Raw genomic sequence first — 25,056 nt, 5'->3', positions numbered from 1 at the left:
ATACATATTTGAAGTTGACAAAATGGCAGCCGTATAGAAACCAAGATGGCTTTTCTAGTAGTGGTGCCACCTGATGGTTTACACATAGTGGTGTTGCATTCTGGAAGATTCCTACAGCAATGTGAGAGACAAAGCATCTGAAGGCCTACAGTTATAGGGGTTTTTTGTTGAGCTAATTGGATCAAGAATGATACAAAATGGTATACCAGAGAGAAAAGTGGGGATAAATTCCGCAAATGTAGCCCTATCAGGTGAGAAGGAAAGAAGGCAATTTGGGTGAAGGCTTGGGCAACCAGGCTACAAGAGTACAACAATCTTGAAACACTGTCAGTGTGGAATCTTTGTATTAAAAACTCAAAATTATCAGGATTTGTTGTTGTTGTTGGTGTGTGTGTGTGTGTGTGTGTGTGTGTGTGAGAGAGAGAGAGAGAGAGAGAGAGAGAGAGAGAGATAGGACCCTCACCTCAGCCTTGGCTTTCTCCTGCGTTGTTACCTCCTTTTCTCACAGTAGTAGGTTAAGTACCCTGGAGTAAGTTCTGTGAGACTTATTTTTGAATGGACATGTATAGGATTGCACTGATAGCTACAGAAAATTGCCTGACAGCCTGCTGCTGCTACAAAGGAGGAGCTATGTGACAGAAGACCTTCTTGCATAGAAAACCCAGTCTTCAAGGCAATAAAGTGCGATAAAGCTGAGGGAAAGGGAAAACCTCTCTAAAAAGCCATCCAGACTACTTCAGTCCCTCGTACCCTTGTTTGAGAAGTCACTGCCCACTTTAGGTGCTAGGGCTTGTGATTTCAAAACTACCATATTTTTCGCCCTATAGGACGCACCGACCCCTCTCATTCTCCACACTTCAGGAAGCTATCTGCAAGCCTTGCGCACTGGCGCGCCGTGTCTGTGGGGGGGGGGGGTGCGTCCTATGGGCCAGTGCGCCTTATAGGGCGAAAAATATGGTACCTGGTGGTTGGTATACTTAGGGCTGTCATATTTTTTAAAAGTGACAATCCGGACACAAAAGTTGTTGAGCTACTTTTAAGGAAATTCGCCAATTTAAGCACTGCTTTCAACTATCAAATCCTGACAATGTCTGTGAAATTCCAGATGTGTGGCCACCCTAGTATACTGAATGTATGTTTATGTGGCCTGTAATGGCTCAGTCCCGTTTCCCCCTGTGGTACTTAACTGGAGTGGTTTAGTCTGGTTTCTTCCATCTATCTTAGTATATGTTAGAGCAAGTAGCATATTGCATGGGCTGCTCTGCTTTTCTAAGAGAGAGTTTGTGTTTTTGTGTTGTTCATAATAAAAGGAAAATGTTTATCAGCCTATTTGTAACCCATGGAGGCATGCTGTCCTAAGTACTCTATCCCTGGGACCCTGGGACAAAGATGCAATGTTATATGGCCAGGGGAGGGCTGGAAGAATTCAAGTGGCCAGGGGGCTGGAGCCTGATATGCCTTCTTGTTTCTTAGGCTGGGGGTGGAACTTGGTGAGTCAAGGGAAAGATGGACAAGTGCCCCTGGTAGCTCAGGCTTTGGAGTCAAAAGGAAAATTTTTAAAAACCACTAGTTAAAAATATTTGGCTTATTAAACAAAATACTTGAGGCTGAAACCCAGCCCAACACTACTACCTAGGTGGGTAAGATGACCTGACTGCTACAACCTGCTACTGTGCTGCCCAGCACTAAGCTACTTCTGGATTTTTGCCTGTTTGCACTTGGGAGACATCACCTTGCCAACAAAGGTCCGTATAGTTAAAGCCATGGTTTTCCCAGTAGTGATATATGGAAGTGAGAGCTGGACCATAAAGAAGGCTGATCGCCGAAGAATTGATGCTTTTGAATTATGGTGCTGGAGAAGACTCTTGAGAGTCCCATGGACTGCAAGAAGATCAAACGCATCCATTCTTAAGGAAATCAGCCCTGAGTGCTCATTGGAAGGACAGATCGTGAAGCTGAGGCTCCAATACTTTGGCCACCTCATGAGAAGAGAAGACTCCCTGGAAAAGACCCTGATGTTGGGAAAGATTGAGGGCACAAGGAGAAGGGGACAACAGAGGACGAGATGGTTGGACAGTGTTCTTGAAGCCACAAACATGAATCTGACCAAACGGCGGGAGGTAGTGGAAGACAGGAGTGCCTGGCGTGCTCTGGTCCATGGGGTCACGAAGAGTCGGACACGACTAAACGACTAAACAACAACTTGGGAGCTCTGTAATTTTCTAAAAAGATGCAATGGTTCAGGAAGTAAGGTTCTAATAGAGCTCCTGGTTTCAGAGTCAGTTCTGTGGCTGACTCTGATGGCAGCTGTATACTCCAGAGCTAGACGTGCCAGAACATAGCAATGGAGAGTATATAGTCCATCTGTAGTGTATGTTGAAGGAGGGAAAAGACTGGTTGACTTAGTGGGATGGCTGGCTGCCATTTCAGTTGCAAAATTAGGAGGGAACTGGGCTCACTGTGTAGCTGAAGAGATTCACTTCTGTACAAAGAGATTGCAGAGATTCGCTTATGTACAAAGAAATACCAAAAGAGCCGTCTCCATAATGGTGTCGTGTCACATGCATTCAGATTAATAGAACGTGCCCATTCTGAGCTGGCAGTGACTAGCTAGGAAAGGATCTTCAGCCTGTGATGCACTCAAGTCTGCCTGGGAAAAGGCTCTTCATGTGCACACCTTCATTCACATAGGGATCCATATGAGGAGTGATCCTGAATGAGCCAGGATCTCTCTCTCTCTCACATAGTGTACATTGATTCTCCCCTGTCCTTGGGGGGAATTTGCAATGATAATTACCCTCAATCATCCTTGTTTTTCCTTCACCAATGATCTCCCGCTGTCATGGGAGCTGGCTCCATTAAGGCAGAGCGGAACCAGAAGCTTGAATGCCAGTTGTATGTGTGGGGGGGGGGGTCGTGGCCATTAGCTGTGGGGGACCAGGAGTGGGGCTAGCTTAAGCAATCCTGTAAGTCCTCCCTCCTGTGTTCCTTGAACAGTTGGGAGTTCATCTGACCCCACCATGATCCATGGGAAGGAGGAGTTAGAGAAGGGTTGTCAGTTATAATCAGTTGGTTTATTAAACAAAGCTATAGTTGAGTAACTGCGGTGAAAGTTACAGATAAGGCTTTGAAATCTTTTTAAAGGGTTTTTGGTTCTGGTATGTCAGCTGTTGTTGGACTACAACTCCCATCATACTTGAGCTTTGGGAATCCTGGCTGGATCTGCAGGGGCACAAGCCCCCCTCCCCCATCCCTGTAATAGGGTTTATTGTTATTATTTTAATAAGACTGTAGTCCCAAGCACACCTACTAGTCAGCAAACCCCAGTGAATACAGTGGATCTTCCAAGTCACTATCCATAGGTCTGAACTGCATAGATGGCTCCCCCCCACCGCAACAGTGAGTGGTAACTTTCATCTTAAAAGGAAGAGTTATCTCTGTGAAGAAAGTGAATCTAAACAGGCACTTAATCAGAGACTTTAGTAATATTAAAATTTATTCATTGTGATTAATTAGTTAAAAGGGCAAATGAATAACCAGCTAAAATTCCTTAATTGCTTAGCACACTAGTCACGCACTATTGTTGTGCGTGAGATATATATATTGCAAAGGTTTGCTTTCCTTTAATAAGTTTCTAATTGTATATTTTATTCTGCGTGTCTGCAACTAGATCCACCAATTTTATCAGAGGCTCTGGTCACATCCACAACATACATTTAAAGCAAATGTGTAAAGTACCCTAAATATTTCTGGGAAGTGTAGTTTAAGTGTGCTGAGAATCATAGCTCTTTAAAGAATAAACTATGGTTTACAGTATTCTTTGGTGGAAGCCATGACGGTTAATATTGCTACAAATGTGCTTTACATGTATGCTGCGGGTGTGACTATGGAACAGAAGCTGTAGTGATCACACAGAGCATCCATGCCCTGTTCCCTTCACTAGAGAATCTCTATATAAATCATTCTTCGCTAGAGTTGCCAAGTTTTCCTGCACCTTTAGCAGGTGGCTAATCTACCAAAATGTAGGAGTGGGTGGGTGGGCACCAGTACAGTTTCTTGCCAAGGGCGCAAGGTAGCTTAGGTACGCCTCTGCACTGAAGTGATATTGAGGAGGGCTGAATGCTTCTGCTGATATGCTAGTCAATGTGTCCAAAGGTGTCTTCTCCACCTATTATGAAATACATTTATGCAAACTTTGTCTGCACTGATTTCAACAGAACTTATAGATGCAAACTGTTCTGGACAGCAGCCTAAAGTAACTGGATGATTCAGCTTAATATTGTTATAAAGGGACAATCTAACTGAAGCTGTTAATCAAATAGTTCTGGCACCACTTCCAGTACTATTAAGCATTTTAGCAAAACTGTCATACTTTTAGTGTGGGGCCTCCCAGGTAGGAATGGATTTGTCCATCCATTGCATGTGATCAGTCTTTACCACTTGGCCCTTCAAAAGCCACAGATAATACATGTATGTAGCTTGCAGTACCTTGAGGGATAATATAGTAAATGAATGAATGAATGAATGAATGAATGAATGAATGAATGAATGAATGCCACTGTTTGGTGAAGCCTTGTGGAAAATAACAAGTGAAGGGAAACCGGTAGCACCCTTTCCAGTGAGAAATTCTTATGGGGATCTCAGGAATGGGTATAAACTTCATTCCTTCCACAAGAGACTTGTGTTCCAGGAAATTAAAACCCGTTCCTCTCCCCAGGTGGGATAATAATTGCAAATGTCTGATATCTGAGACTGTTGATTAAAAAATCACTCTAGATTCATAGGGTTGGAACCTACTGGCTTTATTGAGAGCAGACCCATTAAAATTAATGAAATTAAATTAGCCATGTCTATTAATTTCAATGGTTCTACTCTGAGTAGAGCTAACACTGAATATAATCCACAGAGTTGGAAATTGTCTTCATGGTCAATCTAATCCAACCTGATGCAGGAAAATCACTATTACACCATGCCTGATATGTGGACATCTAGGTTCTAATTACAAATGTCTACTCAGGGAGAGTCTTCCACCTTCCGAGGGCAGTTTGTGCCCCTGCCAAACAGCTTGTAATGTCTGGGTGCTATTCTCTGGACCAACAGAAAAGAAAGCTCTTTCATCTCTGTGGTGCAGCCCGCCAAATGTTTGAAGATGGCTCTCACCTTGACTTGGTTTGCATGTCACAGGAAGCCGAACTATGGCTTATTGGGGCTGTGTGAACATAATGGCTCCTGGAGAGGAGCTTGTACCTGCTTTGTTCCTCTGCACTCCTCCTAGCACAGCATGGCAGCTAAGCCAGCGTTTGGCTTAGCACGTCATCCAAACCTTCAACCACAATCTATAGCTGAATACTGTCCTATGGTTACAGGTTATGGTTAAGGAGGAGACATCTTAACCATTATCCTGGGTTTGGACAACACACTATGCCAAAGTTTGGCTTAGTTGCTACACTGTGTTAAAAGGACTGCAGAGGAGCAAAGTGAGGGTGAGCATTTGCACTGTCCCAGTAAGCCCTGGTTTAGTTAAACATGCTACTTCCCATATAAGAGAAAACACACTCTATGCATGCTCTGAGTCACTGTGGCATTAGGTGACTGTAGTACAATTCACAAAGCCCTACACAACTTGGGACTAAAGTACCTTAAGGACTGTCTGATTTCTTATGCACCATCTCAATCATTGAGGCTCTGCTGGGGCACTTCTGGTGGTTCTCCATGTCCCCAATGTTCCGTTGGCCTTTATTAGAGACCTAGCCTATAGTGTGGCAGATCCTGCCCTGTGGAACCCCCTGCCAGTAGGTTTGGCAGGAATCATCCCTGCCTGAAAAGTTGTTCAGACAGGGCTTTGAAACATGAATTTCTTTTTACCAACCGATATGTCCTGATGCTTATTAAAACTGTAATGTTGCCTTTACATTGTATACTTCCTTGCTGTGTTTTTAGGTGCAGTCTGTAAATATTTAAAATAAATAAATAAACAGCAGCCATTTTCCTTCATAAAGGAGAGGAGCAGGGTGCTAGATTTCCGAAAACAAAAGCTAACACTTCTGCTAGCCTGTCAGCACATGCAAACGTATGAAGTTTTCAAACCTTTAGCAAATTGACAGTGGAGAAACTAGTTGGTTTTGGTTAATGCGTACTCGGTATAAAATGTGCTTTTGTTCTGGTCAGTTGAAATTAACCCAAAACAAGTTGCAAAGAGGGGGCTCAGTTTTTAGTCTTGGTTGTCTGCTGGCCAGATTAATTGTCTGAAGATCTGCATATGATATGAAGGCCTGAGCATTTGTTCCCAAAGATTGGATTGAAATGCTGACTTCAACCACTCTTTAATTCTCGGTCCTGAGCTGCTACTTTTGTTGAGGCATTCCAGCCTCTACCTAAGCACTGCAGAAGCCTATGTGCGAAGTTTTCCTTTAATATTTCAAAGAACCGCAGTAGAGGTCAGAGGAGAGGCCTGTAAAATCCCCTTGCCTTCAGTTTTCACTTTAATAGGCCAGTCTGGATGTTGTCATGGTAGCCATCTTGAAAATGAAGCCGAGAGTCTGTACTTGTGCGTGTGTGTCACTCTGGGCACGTGTGTGGTTTTCTCCCTTCTTCTTCATTCCCCCCCCCCCCCCCAGCCTTGTAGAATCTCATTCATGCAGACGCCATTGGGAGGATAAAAAAAACTAAAAAAAAAAAAACTACGCAGAAATATAAAACTAATGTTTCAATCTAAATTCAGAGTGGGCCTGCCCTTTGCATCAGAAAACAGGAGTCTTCATTCCTCCTCCCCTGCTTATTAATAGAGACCAGGGCCAAAACCTCTGCAGCTCCCATAGTTGGAAGTAAATTGCTTTTCTTTTCTTTTATTTCACTGAGATGTAAGGGTTAGAAACACAACTCGATCTGCCTTGTGAAAAACGTCGTATGGGCTTGCAGAGCCGCCACCCCCTTGTCAATCCGTTAGTTGCGCTTAAGAAAGCAGGTACTGTTGGGGGAGGCATGGGCAAAGTCGAGAGCGGCGGCCATCGACGGTTCTAGCACCTTCTCCCTCCCTGGCTGCGTCTCGGCTGCCCTGGGGCCGCCGCTTTAAGAGCAGCCCAGCGAGGGCTGCGGCGGAGGGAGGCGGCCGGCTGGCTGGCTGGCGAGAGGCTTAACCCTTTCGTGCGCTCCGCTCGGAGGCAGCCAAGGTTAGGCGAGGGATCAGTGCGATTGCAGCGGGAGGAGAGCGAAGATGCGCCTGCCTGCCTGCTCGCTGCCTGGCTGTGGCAGCGGTGGCTGAAGCGGGGCGCGCGTCGGAGCCTGCCTGCCTGCCTGCCTTCGTCCTGCGGAGCCCGGGCCGGATATGACCGGGCAGGGTGGGCTGCTGCTGTCCTTGCGCTGCTGCTGCTGCTGCTGCCGGGCTGCGTCGTGCTCCTTCTTCCACCTGTGGACCTGCTGGGGCGAAGCTGCGGCGGTGGCGGCGGGCGCGTGGCGGGGCTGCGCCGGGCGCACCTGAGCTGGCCGCCGGTGGGAGCAGCGGGGCGAGGCGCTGAAGGAGAGCAGCGGGCAGCGGCGGCGGCGGCGGCGCCTCTTGGCCGCCCTCGCCCTCCTTCCTCCTGGGAGCGGCCCCCGGAGCTGGACGGAGCTGCTGCTTGGCCCGCTGGCCGCGGGAGAGGCGGCCCAGAGAGAGGCGAGCGAGCCCGTCGCGGCCAGGCTGGCGAGGAGCAGGGGCATGTGGATGCTGGCCGCCGTCTTGCTCCAGAGCCTCCTGAATGGTGAGCGGCGCGGGAAGGGCGGCGGGGGGAGCCCGGAGGAAGGCAGGGCTGGGGGGCTGCAGCAGCAGCAGCAGTGGGTGCCTCGCCCCGGCATCCTGCAGCAGGTGGGGCGCGGCGGGCAGCACATCGCCCCCGAATGGCTGCCAAGGAGCTCACCTAGGCAAGTGATCCTGAGCGCTATATATCTGCCTCGTTCAGTATCGAGCCATGGTTGACGAAACGAAGAAAACTGCGCCCTTTCGGCCGTGTTAACGGATGCAGGATTGTACCCTACAGGGCATTTATCCGTATGAAGGGCATGCACCGCAAGCTTCTGGAAGGCTCAGTGTGGGGAAAGCTTTTCTCTTCTCTTCTGTTAATTTTGAGAAGCCGCATCACTTTCTGTGCTCCATTATACCTTTTGAACTAGTATTTCAACGTTCCGCTGCCTCATCAGACGTTGGGAATGGGGTTTGCTGTGCACTCATCACCCTCATTTATGTAAAAATATGCACTGATAAGCATTACGTCACCTAAAAAAAAGGCTAGGGAGTCTTTCAATCAATTTCAAAGTTATAGAAGTGAAGTAACAGTGGAAAGGCAAAAGAATGAGCTTTATGTTTCTGCAAAGCTGCTGTTTCTTCATAATGTTTTTCCTGTGCGTTTGATCAGAAGTCATGCATTTTTTTAAAACCTAGACAAAGTGCTTCTGTGGATGCACAGGTTTCCTTATCCTACTATCGCATTACTTTTAAGGGGGGGGGGGGAATCACAGTCAATACCAAAAACCTTAAGTGACGTTAAGGCTTTGAAGGAGGTGAAATAGAAATAATGCCATGCAGAGTGCTGCTGCTGGATGCTCCTGTTCTATGGCATGCCCATTTTTCAAATTTGAGAGCACAGCTCTTCTTAAAACACATTAATATGCTGACAGTTAAAATGGAAAGATTAAGCACACGATTTCCAAAATAGGCAAAGCAGACAGAATAGAAAAATGTCGCTGGTGAGAATGAATGAGGGAGAGAATTGTAGAGGGGGAAAGTGAGAGATTTTCCTGGAAGATACAAATAATTGAAGCTCCAAGCAGAGGCTGAGGACTGAATGTTGGATGAGAGTGCCTTCAGGTCTTTTCAGCTATAGCATGGATGGAAAAATACACTGGCAGGCAAGGCATCCTCTTTAGAATGTGGACAGGCAGACTGAACTTGAAATTAAGCCATGAAGGAATGCAACATAAAATACGAGTAATGAGATGACTGGACTGGTCCTAAATATTTTGACATTTTGGCAGCCTTTGCAATATAAAATGATTAGGACAAAACTCTGGAAATTGTCTTAGCATTAATGGTGATTGCAACAAGTTCTGTCATTAAGATTTCTCTCCTCCCCTTGTTTAGAAATATAAAATAGTTTTAGCTTTAGTGACTTTTATAGGAGGAGACCTTTCAGAATACTCATTTAGAAAGGAAATAACAAGGAAAGTCTATTTTTAACCAAGATTCTGTGAGCCTACGATAGCATTGTAAGAGAACTCACATCAATGGGATTTAAATTGCATTGTATGACCAAGGTTTTTTTGGGGGTAGATATGTTAATGTCTTAATGCATTGCACCCATAGCCACATAATAAAGATGTTTTCGTAGATAATGTAATAGCAGTCCACAAAGAAAAATTAATAATGTTATAGTAGAGGTAAGGTTAGAGGGTAAAAGTGGATGAGTGTCCTTTTCAATCCATACACCTGTATAATTATTAGAGATTGTATCATAATTTTGCTCTGCAACTAAAGAAGAAAACAAATTGGAGATTTACCTTTTAAAATTCCTTAATTTATGAGGTGCATGAATTGTACCAATGTATAAGTATACCAAAGTATGTGTGCACATACAAATATAAATAAGTGGAACAAGAACTGTGCATAAAATACAAATTACATCCCTTATGCACAATTCTGTATCTTAAAGTAGTAGAAATGTCTAAGACCTTTAAGTTAATTTTCTTTAAACATTGATTGAAATTCATGGCTTTTTTCATCTGACTATGCAGGAATGAATACATAAACTAGTAATCAGAATACATATATTTCTATAAAGCTTCTTTAAAGGTAATATGTAGCAGTACATGAAATAAACTTGTATTATGAGGGAGCTGTTAGGAATGTGTCTAAAAAGAGTGCAATATTATTGAGACCTCACACTTCCCTGATAATAAATGTTGGATTATTCACTGTGATTGAAGTTTTAAATTAATTGGGTAGTTTATTCTTGCTATGATCATATACGTCACTGAAAGAAGAATTTTATTTTTTAAAACCAATTTGCATGGGCTTGTCTCAGAATTGATTATTTTGTGGCAGTGTTCCTGGTTGTGTGATGAAAAGTCACTCATTTGACTTTTAACACATTGTTAATAATTTCCTTCTTTTAGAACTTCCCCAGAAACAATAATGCTATGAACCTTAAAGCAGCTGCAGGCATTGAAGGTTATAGAATTTGTGTCCATGTTTCAGTTCACACTAGAGTAAAATAAGTGTGACATGGAAGGCTAGTGACAGTATTAGTTATGATTTATATTTTACCTAAAATTGTACATTTTTTAAAAAATTGCTGGTCCCAAATCCGCATTTTGCTACCCTAAAATATATATGTATAGGCTTAGGCCTACCATGTTACAATACTAAAATTGCTGTCCATTGTATTAAATAGTAGATGGATTGGGTACATTCAAAAGGAAGCTCCATAATTAACATTGCTACATTGCAATGGAGAAATGAATAGTTCTTCTTGAGCGAAGTCTTTCTTATTTATTATTTCTAGTTCAGCTCTTAATTTGATTTTTTAAAACACAGACAAAATGTGCTGTTAATCTTGGATGCACATTTTCAGAGCAGTTGTGTCAATCCCCATGATGCTAATAAGAGTCATGCATCTACAGCCTTTTCAAAGCAGCCTTTACAACTTCAACTTTTGCCTGTTATGCCAAGGTGTTCTAGAAATGACTATTTATTAAGTGAAGAAAATGGGGGGGGGGGGTTGCAGTTAACGCTGAGCCTTTGTGGATGAAAAATGCGTATTTTAAAATTGACGTTGAGGTACTTGCATTTTTTAAATTTGGAAATTTAATTTTAGAAACTCTAGAGCTTTTTATGATTGGTAAAACCTGCTAATATTTCTCTGTACAATGCATGCTAATCTAACTTGCTGCCTTTTTTTTTTTGCCACATGCATGTGACTAAGGTCCATTGATGCTTGTTTTTTTAAAATAAAAAATCAATGGAAAAAACTAGGATGTAACCGGTAAAGTAGAGGTACTGCTAAAAATAGATTTCCGTTAAAAGAAAATAGACCACTAGGTATCTATAATGCATGAGTCTGTATCTGCACCTGTCTATCTTTTACTGACTGGTTGTGTTCAAAAAAAATGTTGCCATATTAGAATATTGCAATCAGGGGGGAGGAGCCAAAGTAGAGGAGGAAAAGATGGCACAAGAAATTAAATGAGGGCACCAGTGACACAATCCAAAGGAGCATCCATGGAGCTGCAGGGACTGAATGGAGCTTATTCAAAAAAATATTAAGACCTCTGCTGATCAGCTGTTTGATGGACAAGCAGGAGGGTGGGGAGAAGAGCCTGAATTCAGCCAGCCCTTGCTCCTCTTCCCAAACAACTGGTGGACGTCACTTGGATATTTGTGCCAAGCTTTTTTGTGCAAAGGCTGCACGCAGGCAGCCCTGGCTGTTGAATATCGAGGGGAGCACCCCACCCAAGCCTTGTACGTGCTCCGAGTTCCCCTGCAGTGAGAGCTGTTCTGTGGCCAAGGTTGTTTCTAGGCATGCAGTAGCAAATAGAAAAGGGGCATTTTGAGATACCCAAGCTTCTCCAAATATCATTGAAATAATTGGCACACATATACAGATACTGATACGAGTAGCCGCTTCATAAAGCGTAGATAGTAAGAGGATTATGTGGTCAGTGCTATCAGTGTGGGGAAACCAGTTCCTCTGATCCACACTGACCTGCCATAATAAAAACACATTCCTTCCTCGCAGTGGCTGACCACAGCTGACAGGCATGACATTTCCATTAATTAGGAAGCCAGATGCATTTCAAAGAAACTATTCTTCTGCGTATTGAGTGGTGGTCCAATCACAAGGCACTTTAATGTGCCCCCAGACCTTTTTTGATGGGTTTCGCCAGAGACATAATGAGGCAGTGTGCCATTAGGCTGCCTGTGAGCCTGTGCTGTAGGACACTAGTGGGCAGCAAACCACACAGGACTGGGAACACGTCGTCCGAGCAGCAGGCGGAATGGAGAGCAGCTCCTCCGTGGAGGGGAATACACAATCACCTTTTCTCTACTTTGCCCTCCTCCGTGGAGGGGAATACACAATCATCCCATCTCTACTTTGCCATTTGGTGTGTCGCTTAATAGAGCGTATGGTTCTGCTTTCTTTGCACTTCCCTTCACCCAGTCGGTGCTTGAATGCTGCTTTTAATGAGGAAGGGAAAGGCAACAGAGAAGACTTTTGTGTCAAACATGTAAATGTGCATTGCTCTAAATCGCAGTGAAGGCCAATCAAAGGGAAGGACAGAGGAACTGGTGAGAGGGAAGGCTTGGGAAGCGTAGATTCCCCCCCCCCCCCCGCCGCCTTCATGGCTTGTCCTTCAGGCTCTTGGAAGCAGGGCGTTGCACTAATGATATCTGTGTTAGAGAGGAGGATAAGGATGGAATCCAGAGATTTCAACCCATGAAATGCTATATAAATAACCAGCCTGAAACAGCAACTGGCAAAGCAGCATTAAGGAAAGGGAGGTGGCAAGCAATGCAACTCTATTTAAGGTACATTACATATATTCTTTTTGGCAGTGTGGTTTAATTTTGGGCAATATGGTGAAACATTCATCACACTGGATATAAATCTAAACTGGAAGCAATGTATGTTATAGGAACCTTGTTTCTTTTCCTGAAGTACCCAGTATTTTATTTTTTTACATTTACACACCCTGCCTTTCCTTAGTCTAGTTGCTACACATGGCTCTTTTTGTCTTATCCGCACAACTACCCTGCAAGGCTGACTTGAAATAATAAGTCATCAAGTTAGGGAATGTGAACACTGGTCTCTGGCACGCCAGTCATAACAGCATACTGTTTCTCTAATAAAGGAACGGAGTTATACGAAGCAGTGCTGCATCCTTCATGGTGGTTACTGGTGTAGCAGTTTCAGTGGCATTGACAGTCTTCTGCGTGTTCTGTGTTATGGCCCACAGGAAGCCTGCCTGTATTTGTAGGTATCAATCATTTATTGTATTTGACTAAAATCCATTACAAATCCCTCACTGTATTTACAATATTTGGGTTGCCCACCTGCAAAGTTAGTGAATGAAGGCAAGGATTCTTGCACTGGTATCCCTTATAAGGCTTTGTGTGCATTAGTGTTAAATTGCAACAAGGGCTTTTCCTCTGGTGCGTTTCAAGTTTGGATTTGCATTTTGCTCTACACCAGAGATGGGGCAGAATGTCTTCACTTGATGCACGTGACTTGTTTGGTTTCTCTGTGCTTTCAACCCCGCGCTCCGCTCCTAATCTGCACATGCACGATGGCTGTCTCAAATGTACACACCTCAGTTTAACTGTGAAATGAAAGTGGCTTACGTTTTCAAATCTGATGTAAGCCAGTTTGAGGGAAAACACATCAAGCAGCAGGTTCTCTCAAGAACCTACTGGATAGATATGGATTGTGGCTGTTGTCATGTATGCATGGCTTCAGACACCTGTAGTGGGAGAACACTGGAGCCAGAATTAAACAGTAATGTGTACACAGTCTTAAGTGTAACATGTTCCATTGGATTAAATTTGACTTCTATGTAAATTTTATTTATTTATTTCATTTATACCCCACCTTCACTCTAAAGATCTCATGGTGGCATACATAGTCCCCCCCCCCACCTTTATCCTTGCAACAACCCTGTGAGGTAGGTTGGGCTGAGAGACTGTGATTGGCTCAAGGTGACCCAATGAGCTTCATGGCCAAGTGGGACTAGAACCCTAGTCTCCCAGGTCCTTATCTCTGACTTGAACCACTACACCACACTGACTCTCACATCCTTAATGCATTTAGGATTCGGATGAAGGAAGTTAATTAAAAAACTGAAGCTAAATGTTTTGGAAGGACATCAAATTATTGATCATCTTTTCTTATTAGTGTAGTGTTAAGAACATGAGCTACTTAGAAGTTTCCACTTCCATCTTTCAGCTCAGTCATGGCCATACTGCGTATAATACTGATACGGGTTACAAATATTGTAGGAATTAGTCCTGTAAGTATGTAAAGCACTTGGGAAAGGTTCTATATACAGTGTTACCTCGGGTTACATATGCTTCAGGTTACATACACTTCAGGTTACAGACTCCGCTAACCCGGAAATAGTACCCCGGGTTAAGAACTTTGCTTCAGGACGAGAACAGAAATCGTGTTCCGGCGGCGTGGCGCCAGCAGGAGGCCCCATTAGCTAAAGTGGTGCTTCAGGTTAAGAACAGTTTCAGGTTAAGAATGGACCTCTGGAACAAATTAAGTACTTAACCCGAGGTACCACTGTACAACCATGTGAACAATGTTTAAACATATGAACAAATACAAAGAGGCTTTTTTGGGAAACCTGTACAACAGGTCTAATTACAGAAAACCTTGCTTTTTTAAAAAAAGAAAGGAAAGAAAAACTTACTTGGCGTGCAGATTTTTGTAGACTTTGGTTGTGCTATTGTTGGCACTGGAGTACGTAACCAGAGGTACCACTGTAATGCTAATTATCTGTTCAGGTCTCCATCCGTGTTTTAAGACTACATGATTAATAATGTGAATCATGGTCAAAAGGTGTGCTCAAGGAGGAAAAGCAAGAACAAAAAGGAACACCAACTCTGGCAAGAGAAATGCAAGTAGGCAAGAAGTGTGGCCAAAGCCCTGTCTTCTGCTGGGAATCAAAGTGACGGTAGTATTCAGACCCTGAGTTACCAGCGTTGCCAGAGTTTGCAAGTATGTTGTGTGCTCACTGGTGTGGCAGTGATGGCAGGAAGCAAGGGCTGGATAGGTTTCTGTGTGGCCCTTGCATGTCCCCACTTCCCACTTTTAGCCGACCTTTGACAACCTGTGTTACTATCTGCCCACTAGGCTTTTGGGCCTGACAGTTCACCTCCACTGGTTATTGACCTAGGAGTGAGTCACAAAAACGTATGCTGGCAAGACATTGCCTTGGGAAGCTGTTGGAAGGACAGGGCAGAAATTCCCATCATAAATAAATACCAGACATGCTGGCAGGGAATTGGATTGGCATATCCACAAAGCTGTGCCGTGCCAACGTACCTAGGTTTGAAGAGGTCTATAGGAATTGTGTTTCTGCCATTTCCTCTGTTTATCCAGCTTGGGGTATCTGGAGTGTAGAATTGCACCCAAAGGAGATAAACACACCCTAAGAGTCTGTGTGAATATCCTGATAACATGTAGTTGAGCATGTCACAGGTGAGCCATAGCAAACCCTGGGTTAACATGTTGTCCCCCACCCACCTTCATTCCTCCAATGGGACGACTTCTGTTGTCTGAACTGGTTAATGTCACATGAGTCGCTTGAAATAAGACAACTTGAGGTTGTGCTCAGACAGAATGACCAAAGACTTGGGTCTATAGATCCTATACTGCATGCAGAGGCACATTACAGCTTTTGAAATCGTCACCGTCTTTTTCTGAGTAGCATATGTGGGAGTAAATTAAATTCTAGCTAAAGAGTGTGTTCTGTAACTGAACACAGTTTCATGCAAGCTAATTGTGCACATAACTTGTGTAAAGACTGTGTATGCATTCAGGCACCGAATTGCACTAGTGTGTCCCCCCCTTATGCTTTTGGCTCTTTGGATCACGGCCAAAAAGATTAATGAGTCTTGCCTGTCTCTCTGTTTAAGCTATTTTTACTCAGAAGGCAGTGAGGAAGACTGAGCCAGCAGCCCTATTTATAGAAAGTCCTTTTTAAATACGCTGGCTTTGAGGAGAGTCACCTCCATACTAAATGCCTGCTGTCCTAGGGCTTGTCTATAATTTGAGAAGAAGAGATTAAATTAGGAATCGGATTAGCAGCAGAATATTTTGGGGCTGAATGCTAGTGATACCCACAATGCATTGTTTTAAGATTTCAGAAACAAAGCCAGATGAAAACAAATGGGCATCAGGCTAGGTTGATGAAATACCACTCCAGGCATCTGAACCATGTACTGCATCATTCTAAAATGAAGACTGAGCACATGGTTGTTAATCTAATGATGTTGACAGTAGAAGCAGCAACAGAATTACCTTCACTGCATGTGATCTTTTCAAGGCTACTTATTGCACAGGGAAGATGTTCCTGTCTGGCGCCAGTGTCCAAATTCTAAGTTCTGTCGAACTGTAATATTATTTACTACACAGCTTTGGGGTGTAGGCTGCTGCTTGCATGTCTACAGTTTTCATGTGGTATGGTTTCTTATTGATGGTCCATCAAGCAAATATTTTAAAACTAACAGAATATTGCCATGATCTTGGAAATGGGCTACTGAAGCCATTGTGGGAGTAAGTTTTAATACAATAGCAAATCTCTCTTCCTGGAAAATGTGAATGCTATGTAAAATAGGAACAATATTATTTGTTAGCAGTTTATTCTGTTGTAGCTTCATTACAGTCTGAAATTACTGTGAGTTCAGGGCACTTTTTTGGTATTTGTTAGTGCTGAGTTGGTGATTGATCAAGAATGGAAACTGGGGATAAATCTTGTCTTGCACACCTGACTACAAATTTGTTGAAAAATTAACCCAGTTTGTGGAAGGTCTGTGTACTCTGTGACTATACTAAAGATATATGCTTCATTACTGTAGTTGCCATTTTCTGAAAAAAAAAATCATGCTGAGCTGGAAGAAACCGTGCAAACTGTTTTCAGTGCTGTTCAAAATCAGTATATAACAGATTTTAATCCAATAATTTAATATAGCTTTTAATCTTGTGTGTGTGTGTGTGTGTGTGTGTGTGTGTGTGTGTTTAAAAAAAGATTTTAAGTGTCAAGATTTGAAAAAAAAACAAAATTCAAATTGTTTGTCTTGAAGACAAGTTTTTTTTTAAAAATAATCTACAGATTATGTTATACTTTACTAATTTTAATTGTTTTGTTTTTGTGAACCACTCTCAAAGCTGTTTGGTTGGAGGGCAACATATAAACGTATAAAGTAGATCAAAATAAATAAACAATATTCAGCCATTTGTCTCCTGAATAGGGATGGGGAGAAATTCAATTCAGTTCACATTTAAAGGCTAACCTAGCTAATACACACTTTTCAAAACAATGTGTGTGCATTGAAACACAGCCATTCTTTGAAATCCATACTGCTCACAATTTTGCAGTGCAATTCTCCGACCAAGTAATGTGTACAAAAAAGCACATAAAAAGTATGCATAAAAATGCATATATTAGTGCAAATAATGTACAAATGAATTATATTAGGGGACATTGCTCATGGAAATGTGTGTTTTAGTCAAAACTGCATATACAAATGTCTGTAATATGAGAAGTTTACACTAAAATGCCAATTTTTTAAATTAAAAAAATGCAAATTGCTGCAGAACTAAATTTAAGACTGGAGAACCCAAATTGGCAGATTTTTCCATCTTTACTCCTGAGTAATGCAAGTTAAGTTATGGTGTGGGTGTAGGTCGGTTATTCACTTAATGGCTTCATTGGTACTGGGAAAACAAATATGGCACTTTGTGTATTGTTTCAAAGGGTTTTCCACACAAGTGACAGCTCTCATTTGTCAAAACGCCCACCAGGGAATTGAGAAGTGAATGCTGGATCTTGTCAAGGAAGACTCTTCTCTGATTGCACAATCCTCAGCCTGCTTACTTTGAAGTAAGTCTCAAGTTCAGTAAGACTTGCTCTCTAATGAGCTTGTTTAGGATCACAGCTTTAAGTTGTAAAACTGTACCTGTTTACCTGGAATTAAGTCAGAGTTTACCTCTGAGTAAAGATGCATAACATCAGACTGCAAGACCATCTATGTACTTGCGAGCAAATAGAGTACATTTTTGTATGTGTAGGCATCCTGTTTGACCTTGCAGGAAAAGGACTCGGATAATAATTTTTAGATATTTCCCCACAGCCTTTATGCATGCCCCTCCCCACGCCTCCCAGTTGTATAGCTATAGAAATATATCACTAAAATAAAATGTGACATTCATATTTGTTTAGTATTTTTAAAAGGAAATCCTTTCTTCAAGAATGGAAAAATACAAGCAAAACCAGGCAGCATATACTTGAAGGCATTCCCTTTTTGGGCCACACCATATGATTCCCCCAGAACCCTGTTTTTCTTTTAATGCTGGATAGTAATTTTGGCTGCCAAAATTCTTCCCACTTGTTCCAGATAATGCTGGCAACTTTTACAAATCTCTAGAAAGTACAGTATACAGTATACTTCTTTTCTTTTTTATGGCAGTGGCTTGTTGGTTTTTAAATCAATGTGACTGTTCTCTTGCTGCTGTACACATCCAAAGGTGAAATTATTTGTGGGAATTATGTGTTCAAAATGCCATTTGTTCAGAGTTTAATGCCAAACCTTGCATTTTTCAATGGTGATGTATAGGTTGCATTTTGTTGGAAGTGTTATTTGTTTTAATTCTCAGCTGCCTATAAATGGTAGACAATAAATAAATTTGGCTGCCTATAAATGGTAGACAATAAATAAATTATAAAGCTAGTTTCGCTTTCAGCCAAGTGCTGTGGGTTTTTCCTCAGGAGCAGATCTCCACAGTTCAGTGATACTTACTTGTGAGTAAGAGTGCATATGTTTTGATATGTTGCCTGCTTTTTATTTCAAATGTAATGTTTATTTTGAAACTTCAGTCGGATTATTGCATGACATTCTTAGCTAATTTAAATGGACATTATCCCTACTGACCGTCTTATCCCTGATGATCAGGAAATGCTAAATGTGAGTAGTATCTAATTATAGCCAAAGTGCTGGCATTGAGGTTTGGCATCCTTGGGCACCTGCCAAGGCCCACAGCCTTTGGTTAAACATTTTTCAGGGTGGTTTACAATTTTCCATAAAATACAATAAATAAGCAATAATCTGTGAATAGACCAATCTGTCTGTTTTGGTTTCCTCTCAGTTTTTGATTTTTTCCAACTGAGTAATTTGTATTTACACACACACACACACACACCCCACATGAAAATTCCTCAGCATTTTAGTGCAAATTTCTCCACATGAACACATTTTTGAATGTTGTTTTTGGCTAACAAACACATTTTTGCATGGACTTTCCGTAATAGAATGCATTTTGCATATGATTGAATTGAATCATTTTCACTAATAAGTTCATTTCTGTGCACACTTCCCTCTAATAAATGCACCTTTGTACACATTGATTTGGCTGGAGAACTGTACTGCAAGATCTGGGGAAGTGTAAATTTCAAAGGGTAGATGACTTTCAGTACATATGTTGGTTTGAGAAGTGGGAGATGGATGGTTTCTCACTGAAATGCAAAACAAAATTGAAGTTCTCTCCATCCCTGCTAAAGTTAGTGGTTTAAAAGGTTGCAGGTGGATGCCTGATGCCTAAAAGACATTGACACTCAGAATGCCTCTCTTCCACATGTATTAGTGGCAGAGCAACTACTTTGCATGCAGAAAGTTGTAGGCTCCATCGCCAGTATCTCCAGGTAGAGCTGGGGAAGGTTCCTGTTTGAGGAGTCTGGAGGAAAACCACTGCTGGTCACTGTAGACCAGGCATGGCCAAACTTGGCCCTCCAGCTGTTTTGGGACTACAATTCCCATCATCCCTGACCACTGGTCCTGTTAGCTAGGGATGATGGGAGTTGTAGTCCCAAAACAGCTGGAGGGCCACGTTTGGCCATGCCTGCTGTAGACAATACAGTGTTGAGGTAGATGTGCCGATGTGTCTGTCTGTCTATCTATCTATCTATCTATCATCTATCTATCTCAGGCAGCCTCATTTGTTGCTGTGCATTAAGGACAATTATAGGTACACATAAATGGCAGAAGAGAGGCTTCTTATAAGCAATTGAGTTTAAAACCACCAATACTATTGCTGAGGATAGTTGCATATTGCAGGGAATAGCAGAGCTCAAACTTGTGCATTCTGCTCCTTAAATCTTCCTTAATGGAAAGCAGATTGTTAATGTTCTCTTAATTATAAAAATAGCGATAGCTAATCAGGCAACATCACTACTGTTAAAGAACAGTTTGCGGTGCTGATGACAGACTTCTGTTGAAGCCAGTCTCCACTACGGAACTCTGCCCCCTCCTTTCTTTTAAACAGGGAGCGGGTGTGTGTGTGTGTGGATATGGTTAGAGAGAGAAAAGAGGGAAATAAAGCAGTAACTGTGGATGATCATGTGGCACTAACATTCTGGGTACCCCAAGGTGTTCCTTTGCCTTTTCTCTAGCAGCTTTCCCCCTCAAGTCATTATGCTAATTAGTGTTTGATCAGATGATTAAATTATAATTCGATTAATCCTATGCGCTAAATGCTCTGAATGAATGCATTTTCCATCGCTTGAATGCCTTGCATTTAAGAGCTCCTGTTGCAGCCTGATGCAGAAGGCTTTCTCCCTCCCTCCCTCCCTCCCTCCCTCCCATCATTTCCTCTAGTTATTGCTTTTTATGTTAAAGGCACCGTAGCTTCTCTCATGACATGTTTGTAGGCCTTTTGTTTCTGCCTTGATTGTTCTTTTCTTCTTCTTTCCAGCTCCTAGCTAAAAGGGGTCCTGGATACTTCATGCCTTTACACAGTTCTCTGCTCATTCTATCCTGAAGAACTAAACTAGCTATATTTCCTTGCTATATTTCTCAGCCTGCATTTTTCTTAAATCACTAGGAAATGTTCTGTTTTATGAATGGGTACATTTTCTTAATAGCGAAATAGCTATCATTGGTTGGAGCCACCAAATGTGTCTGTTTGTTTTATGGCTGTCTTCTCAATTTGGGTTTTACTGTTTGCCTAGGACAGCCATTCTTCAAACCGCAGCAACACATTTGCAACTCACATTTGCAGCTGTGCTGGTGGATCAAGCCAATGGCCCTCCTAGCTCAGCACTCTGTCCTCACAGAGGCCAATCCAATGCCTATGGGAAGTATGCAAGCAGGAACCTGAGTGCAGCAGAATTCTCCTCTCCTGCGACTCCCAGCAATTGGCATTCAAAAGCATACTGCCTCCAACAGTGGAGCTAGTCTTACACAGAAGTGTCAGATTGTGTGGAATGTAATTTACTCCCATGTAAGTGCCCATAATGGGACACGGGTGGCACTGTGGTGTAAACCACTGAGCCTAGGGCTTGCTGATCGGAAGGTCGGTGGTTCGAATCCCCACGACGGGGTGAGCTCCCATTGCTCGGTCCCTGCTCCTGCCCACCTAGCAGTTCAAAAGCACGTCAAAGTGCAAGTAGATAAATAGGTACCGCTCTGGCAGGAAGGTAAACACCATTTCCGTTCGCTGCTCTGGTTCGCCAAAAGCGGCTTAGTCATGCTGGCCACATGACCCGGAAGCTGTCTGCGAACAAACGCTGGATCCCTTGGCCTATAGAGCAAGATGAGCACACAACTCCAGAGTCATCCATGACTGGACTTCAGGGGTACCTTTACCTAAGTGCCCATAGGAGTGCAGCCTAGGGGTTGGATGCAACTGAGTTCAAATCGGAACAAACCCATTGGAACTTCAGTGGGTCTACTCTGAGTATGTCTAGCACTCGATACAACCCTAAAGCTTTTACAGCCTTATGTGTGCATACAACATTAATCAATAAATTACTTCATCTGGGTCTGTTATATGTAAAAAAATAATAATCCTGTGTATAGTTATGCAGAGTGGAGCTTACTTCTAAGTAGACCTGCATGGTTTAGGGAATTCTCATCTGAGCTGACCATGGTGAACATTTAAATGGTGTAGTCTTTGTTATGGACGAATTGTCCCAGAACACTGGTAGTTATGGCTCTGCCATGCGAGCCACAACTCCTCTTTTTTTAGGGGGAGGCAAACTATCAGTTGGCAGTGGGCAGAGCCATAAAGAAAGAAAACAAAGTTGTCAACCCCTGGCTTAGAGGATTAAGCCAATGATGTACTTGGAATTCAGGATTTACTTTAACACTACTATTTCTTGTTTTAAATAGCCAAGACTAAAGACTGACTGTTCCGGTGCTTAACTTTTTAAGTTAGTGCTGTACTACAGGAATGTTTCACAATGATCATTGGCCCCTTAGTATGATATCGGACAGTTGTAGGCTGCTTGAAGTGTTAGTTGGTTATTAAGGTTGATGATGTTTCTGCTATACTTTACGGTTTAAATAGATGTGTTGCTTTTTGCACTTTTTTTTAATAAGATATTTATTAAGATTTTCAAAGTATTACAAAATGAAAAAAATAAAATAAAAATACAAAATAAAAATAGTTAAAAACAATTCCATCTTTCCATTACTTATCTTTCATTTGCTTGTTTCCCGGACCTCCTCACACCTCCCTTTTTTGTATTCCAATTCAATTTGTTAGTTCAGCAAATCCTTTCCCTCTTTGTTTATCCTAGTCTTTAATCTTAAAATATTGTAACATTAAATTTTTACCTGTTAATGATCCATTTTTTTCATATTCCTTATAGCATTTTAGCTAAAAACCACTTAACTTCTTATCCAACATCATTCTAACATTCATTAATTTTACAATATTTCTGTAGATAGTCTTTAAATTTCTTCCAATCTTCTTCCACCGACTCTTCTCCCTGGTCTCGGATTCTGCCGGTCATTTCTGCCAGTTCCATATAGTCGCTTTTTGCACTTTCCCTTTGTAAACTACTGTTCTGTGAGTTTTGAGCCTCCGAAGGAAAAAACCAAGTAGCAGATTGAATAAAGAGACAAGCTTGCTTTTGATTCCCTGCACCCGAACATCAGCAAGCTAGAGCAAGGGAAAAGGGACACTAATGTTTCCCTTCCTCTCTCCCCCCACCAAATGTCATTTGTTTGGAATGCTTCTAGGTTTCATCCCAAAAAATACAGGCCACACAATGGTAGTTTCCCCAAAAGATCACACTTTTCCCCCCCATCAGGATGGGGAAATGCAGTTGAAAATGTGGGATCACATATCCTTTGATGCAACATCTTCTAAGCTCCCCATGAACAAATCAAAACAAATGCTCATTAAATAGCCTTTGGGGCTGGAAAGGTAGCCCTGCCCTGCTTTAGATAGGATGAAATGTGCTAGAAAATGCTGGTTGTACTGGAGGTTGTAGTGGAAGTTGAAACCTATTGCTTTCGTTGCTTTACTATCAAACCTTTAAACCCCATCTTCATTAAACATAAGAAAGTAGAACTGTTCTGTTTGGAGAATGTTGGTAGGTGTGTGGTCATTTCATACTGAAGAGGCCAGACCACAGTTTATCACTCTTTGTTGCAAACTGTCAGTATTGTGCCCACTTTGCTCTGCCCTTTCATTTCCCCTTTGAGGATGACACTCCAAACTGCAACAGTGGGGTAGGGAAGTGTGAGAGGTATGTGGCAACTGATAATTCTAATTATATAACGTAGTTTAGTTCTGAACCTACTGATTTGCTGTTGGAAGACTTTCTGTATCTTTATCTCAGACTTTTGGGTTAAGGGAATGAAAATGTAGCTTGCTTCCTTTCTTCACTTCCTCATTTTCAGGGGTGAGTGGGGAACTAAAGCTTTTCCAAATATGTCTTTGTTTCTCTGCACAGTAACTGTGTAACATATTAGGAATACATTGCCTGGAAAATGATGGCAACCTATTTGAGCCACAGACCTATTTTGTCTTGAGTAGAGATGGGGGAGAAAATTAATTTAGTTTGTATTTAAAAGTGAACTTGCACTTTGTGAAACAATACAGGAACCAAAATATAGTCATCCTTCAAGATCCGTATTTGTCCGAATTTCTCAGTGCTGTTCTCCAGCCAAGTAATGTGTACAAAAATGCATATAACTGGGGTAAAGTGTGCACAAAAATGCATTTATTCATGAAAATAACATGCAGAATTGCATTATATTAGGGGAAATTGCTTTGCCAAAATGTGTACATTAGGCAAAAAGGTGGCTGCTGGGAGAAATTTGCGCTAAAATGCTCACTAACTTTCATGAGAATTTTTTTAAAAAGAAATAATTGCTGCAGGAAAAAAGAATATAAGATTGGAAGAATAAGGTACTGAGGGAACCAAAATCAGCAGATCTTCCATTCCTAAGCTTGAGTCTTTCCATGAGATAGCAGAGATGGATTTTTGAATCCTGTTTTGTTTGCAGAGGGCATGGCTTACTTAAAGCATTATCCTCTGAATTCTGGGTTTCCTTCTCTTTCACTTGTAGGTCTCTGCACATAAATAACATGGCAAATGTTTGGCCTTCTGAGGTGAATGCTAAAGCGATGCCATCAAATACATTTGCAAATTAGCCGTGTTGGAATTGATGGCTGTAATTTTTGAAAGGAGTTCTGGATCAGAGCCAGAATCCTTTTGTCACTTCTGTGGTATTCTGAAATCACAACAAACAGCTGGTAGATCTGGCAGATCCCTCCAAGTAGACGTTTTGTTTTGCTATTCTCACTTTTCTCTTTGGGGAAAAATTATTGTGTCATCATTTACATAACACTTTTAAATGTGCAAAGCCCGTTGCAGTTTTCGTTGTCCTCGCAAGAAGTTCAACCCAGCGAGGTGGTCCGTTGAACTTCTCATTTTTGGAGAGAGGTGCTTTCAGCTTGTATAAGAATAGGGAATTGCATCTCCTGTAGGCAATTCGATTTAAATAGTCACTGTTCTATGGGTTCTCCTTCAAAGTACATACAGCAGGTTCCAGTGTTAAATGGTGTTTTAACCATTTTTACAAGTCTTATAAAAGAAGAACGGAAGCAGCATACAAAACGGGATTCATTCGCTTCTGTCCCACCTGATGCACTGCTGTTGTAGTACACAAGAACTCGGGATGCAGTTTCTCAAGAAGGAGAGCCTTGCTAGCATGGCAGTAATTATTTATTGATCACACTTTGTTCCTGAACATCCTCCAAGAAATTCCAAACAGTACTTAAAGGGTTATTTCATTTTATCCTCACTACTCTGCAAATGTCTTCCTGAAGCTTACTTGGCAAACTTCATGGCTGAGTAGAGATTTGAACTGGTGTCTTCCCCATCTGTGCCCAGCACTCTGTTTAATCATAGAGTGGTGAAGATAAAATGTGGTTGGATTACAGACGCTGCCGGACTACAGCTCCCATCATCCCTGAGTATGGGCCATGCTAGCTGGGGCTGATGGGAAATGGA

General features: G+C 42.1%; 1 protein-coding gene across 6 annotated transcripts in view; it reads left to right on the top strand.

Annotated features, from left to right (window-relative positions):
• The window catches only part of DSCAM (DS cell adhesion molecule), a 333,350-nt gene that overhangs the window by 8,240 nt on the left and 300,054 nt on the right, over positions 1-25,056 (top strand). The window contains exon 1 of one of the 6 annotated variants that reach the window (XM_077927352.1): positions 6,949-7,736. The exons of the other annotated variants lie outside the window; for them this stretch is intronic. Coding sequence (XP_077783478.1) covers positions 7,694-7,736 — 43 coding nt within the window. The 5' untranslated portion in view covers positions 6,949-7,693. Of the gene's footprint in view, positions 1-6,948; positions 7,737-25,056 lie in introns of those variants that run through there. 6 annotated transcript variants of the gene reach the window in all.

The sequence above is a fragment of the Podarcis muralis genome, chromosome 4 (genome assembly GCF_964188315.1).
Source record: "Podarcis muralis chromosome 4, rPodMur119.hap1.1, whole genome shotgun sequence".
NCBI classification, from domain to species: domain Eukaryota; kingdom Metazoa; phylum Chordata; class Lepidosauria; order Squamata; family Lacertidae; genus Podarcis; species Podarcis muralis.
Note: the sequence above shows the minus strand (reverse complement) of the source record. Positions and strands in the feature narration are given on the sequence as shown.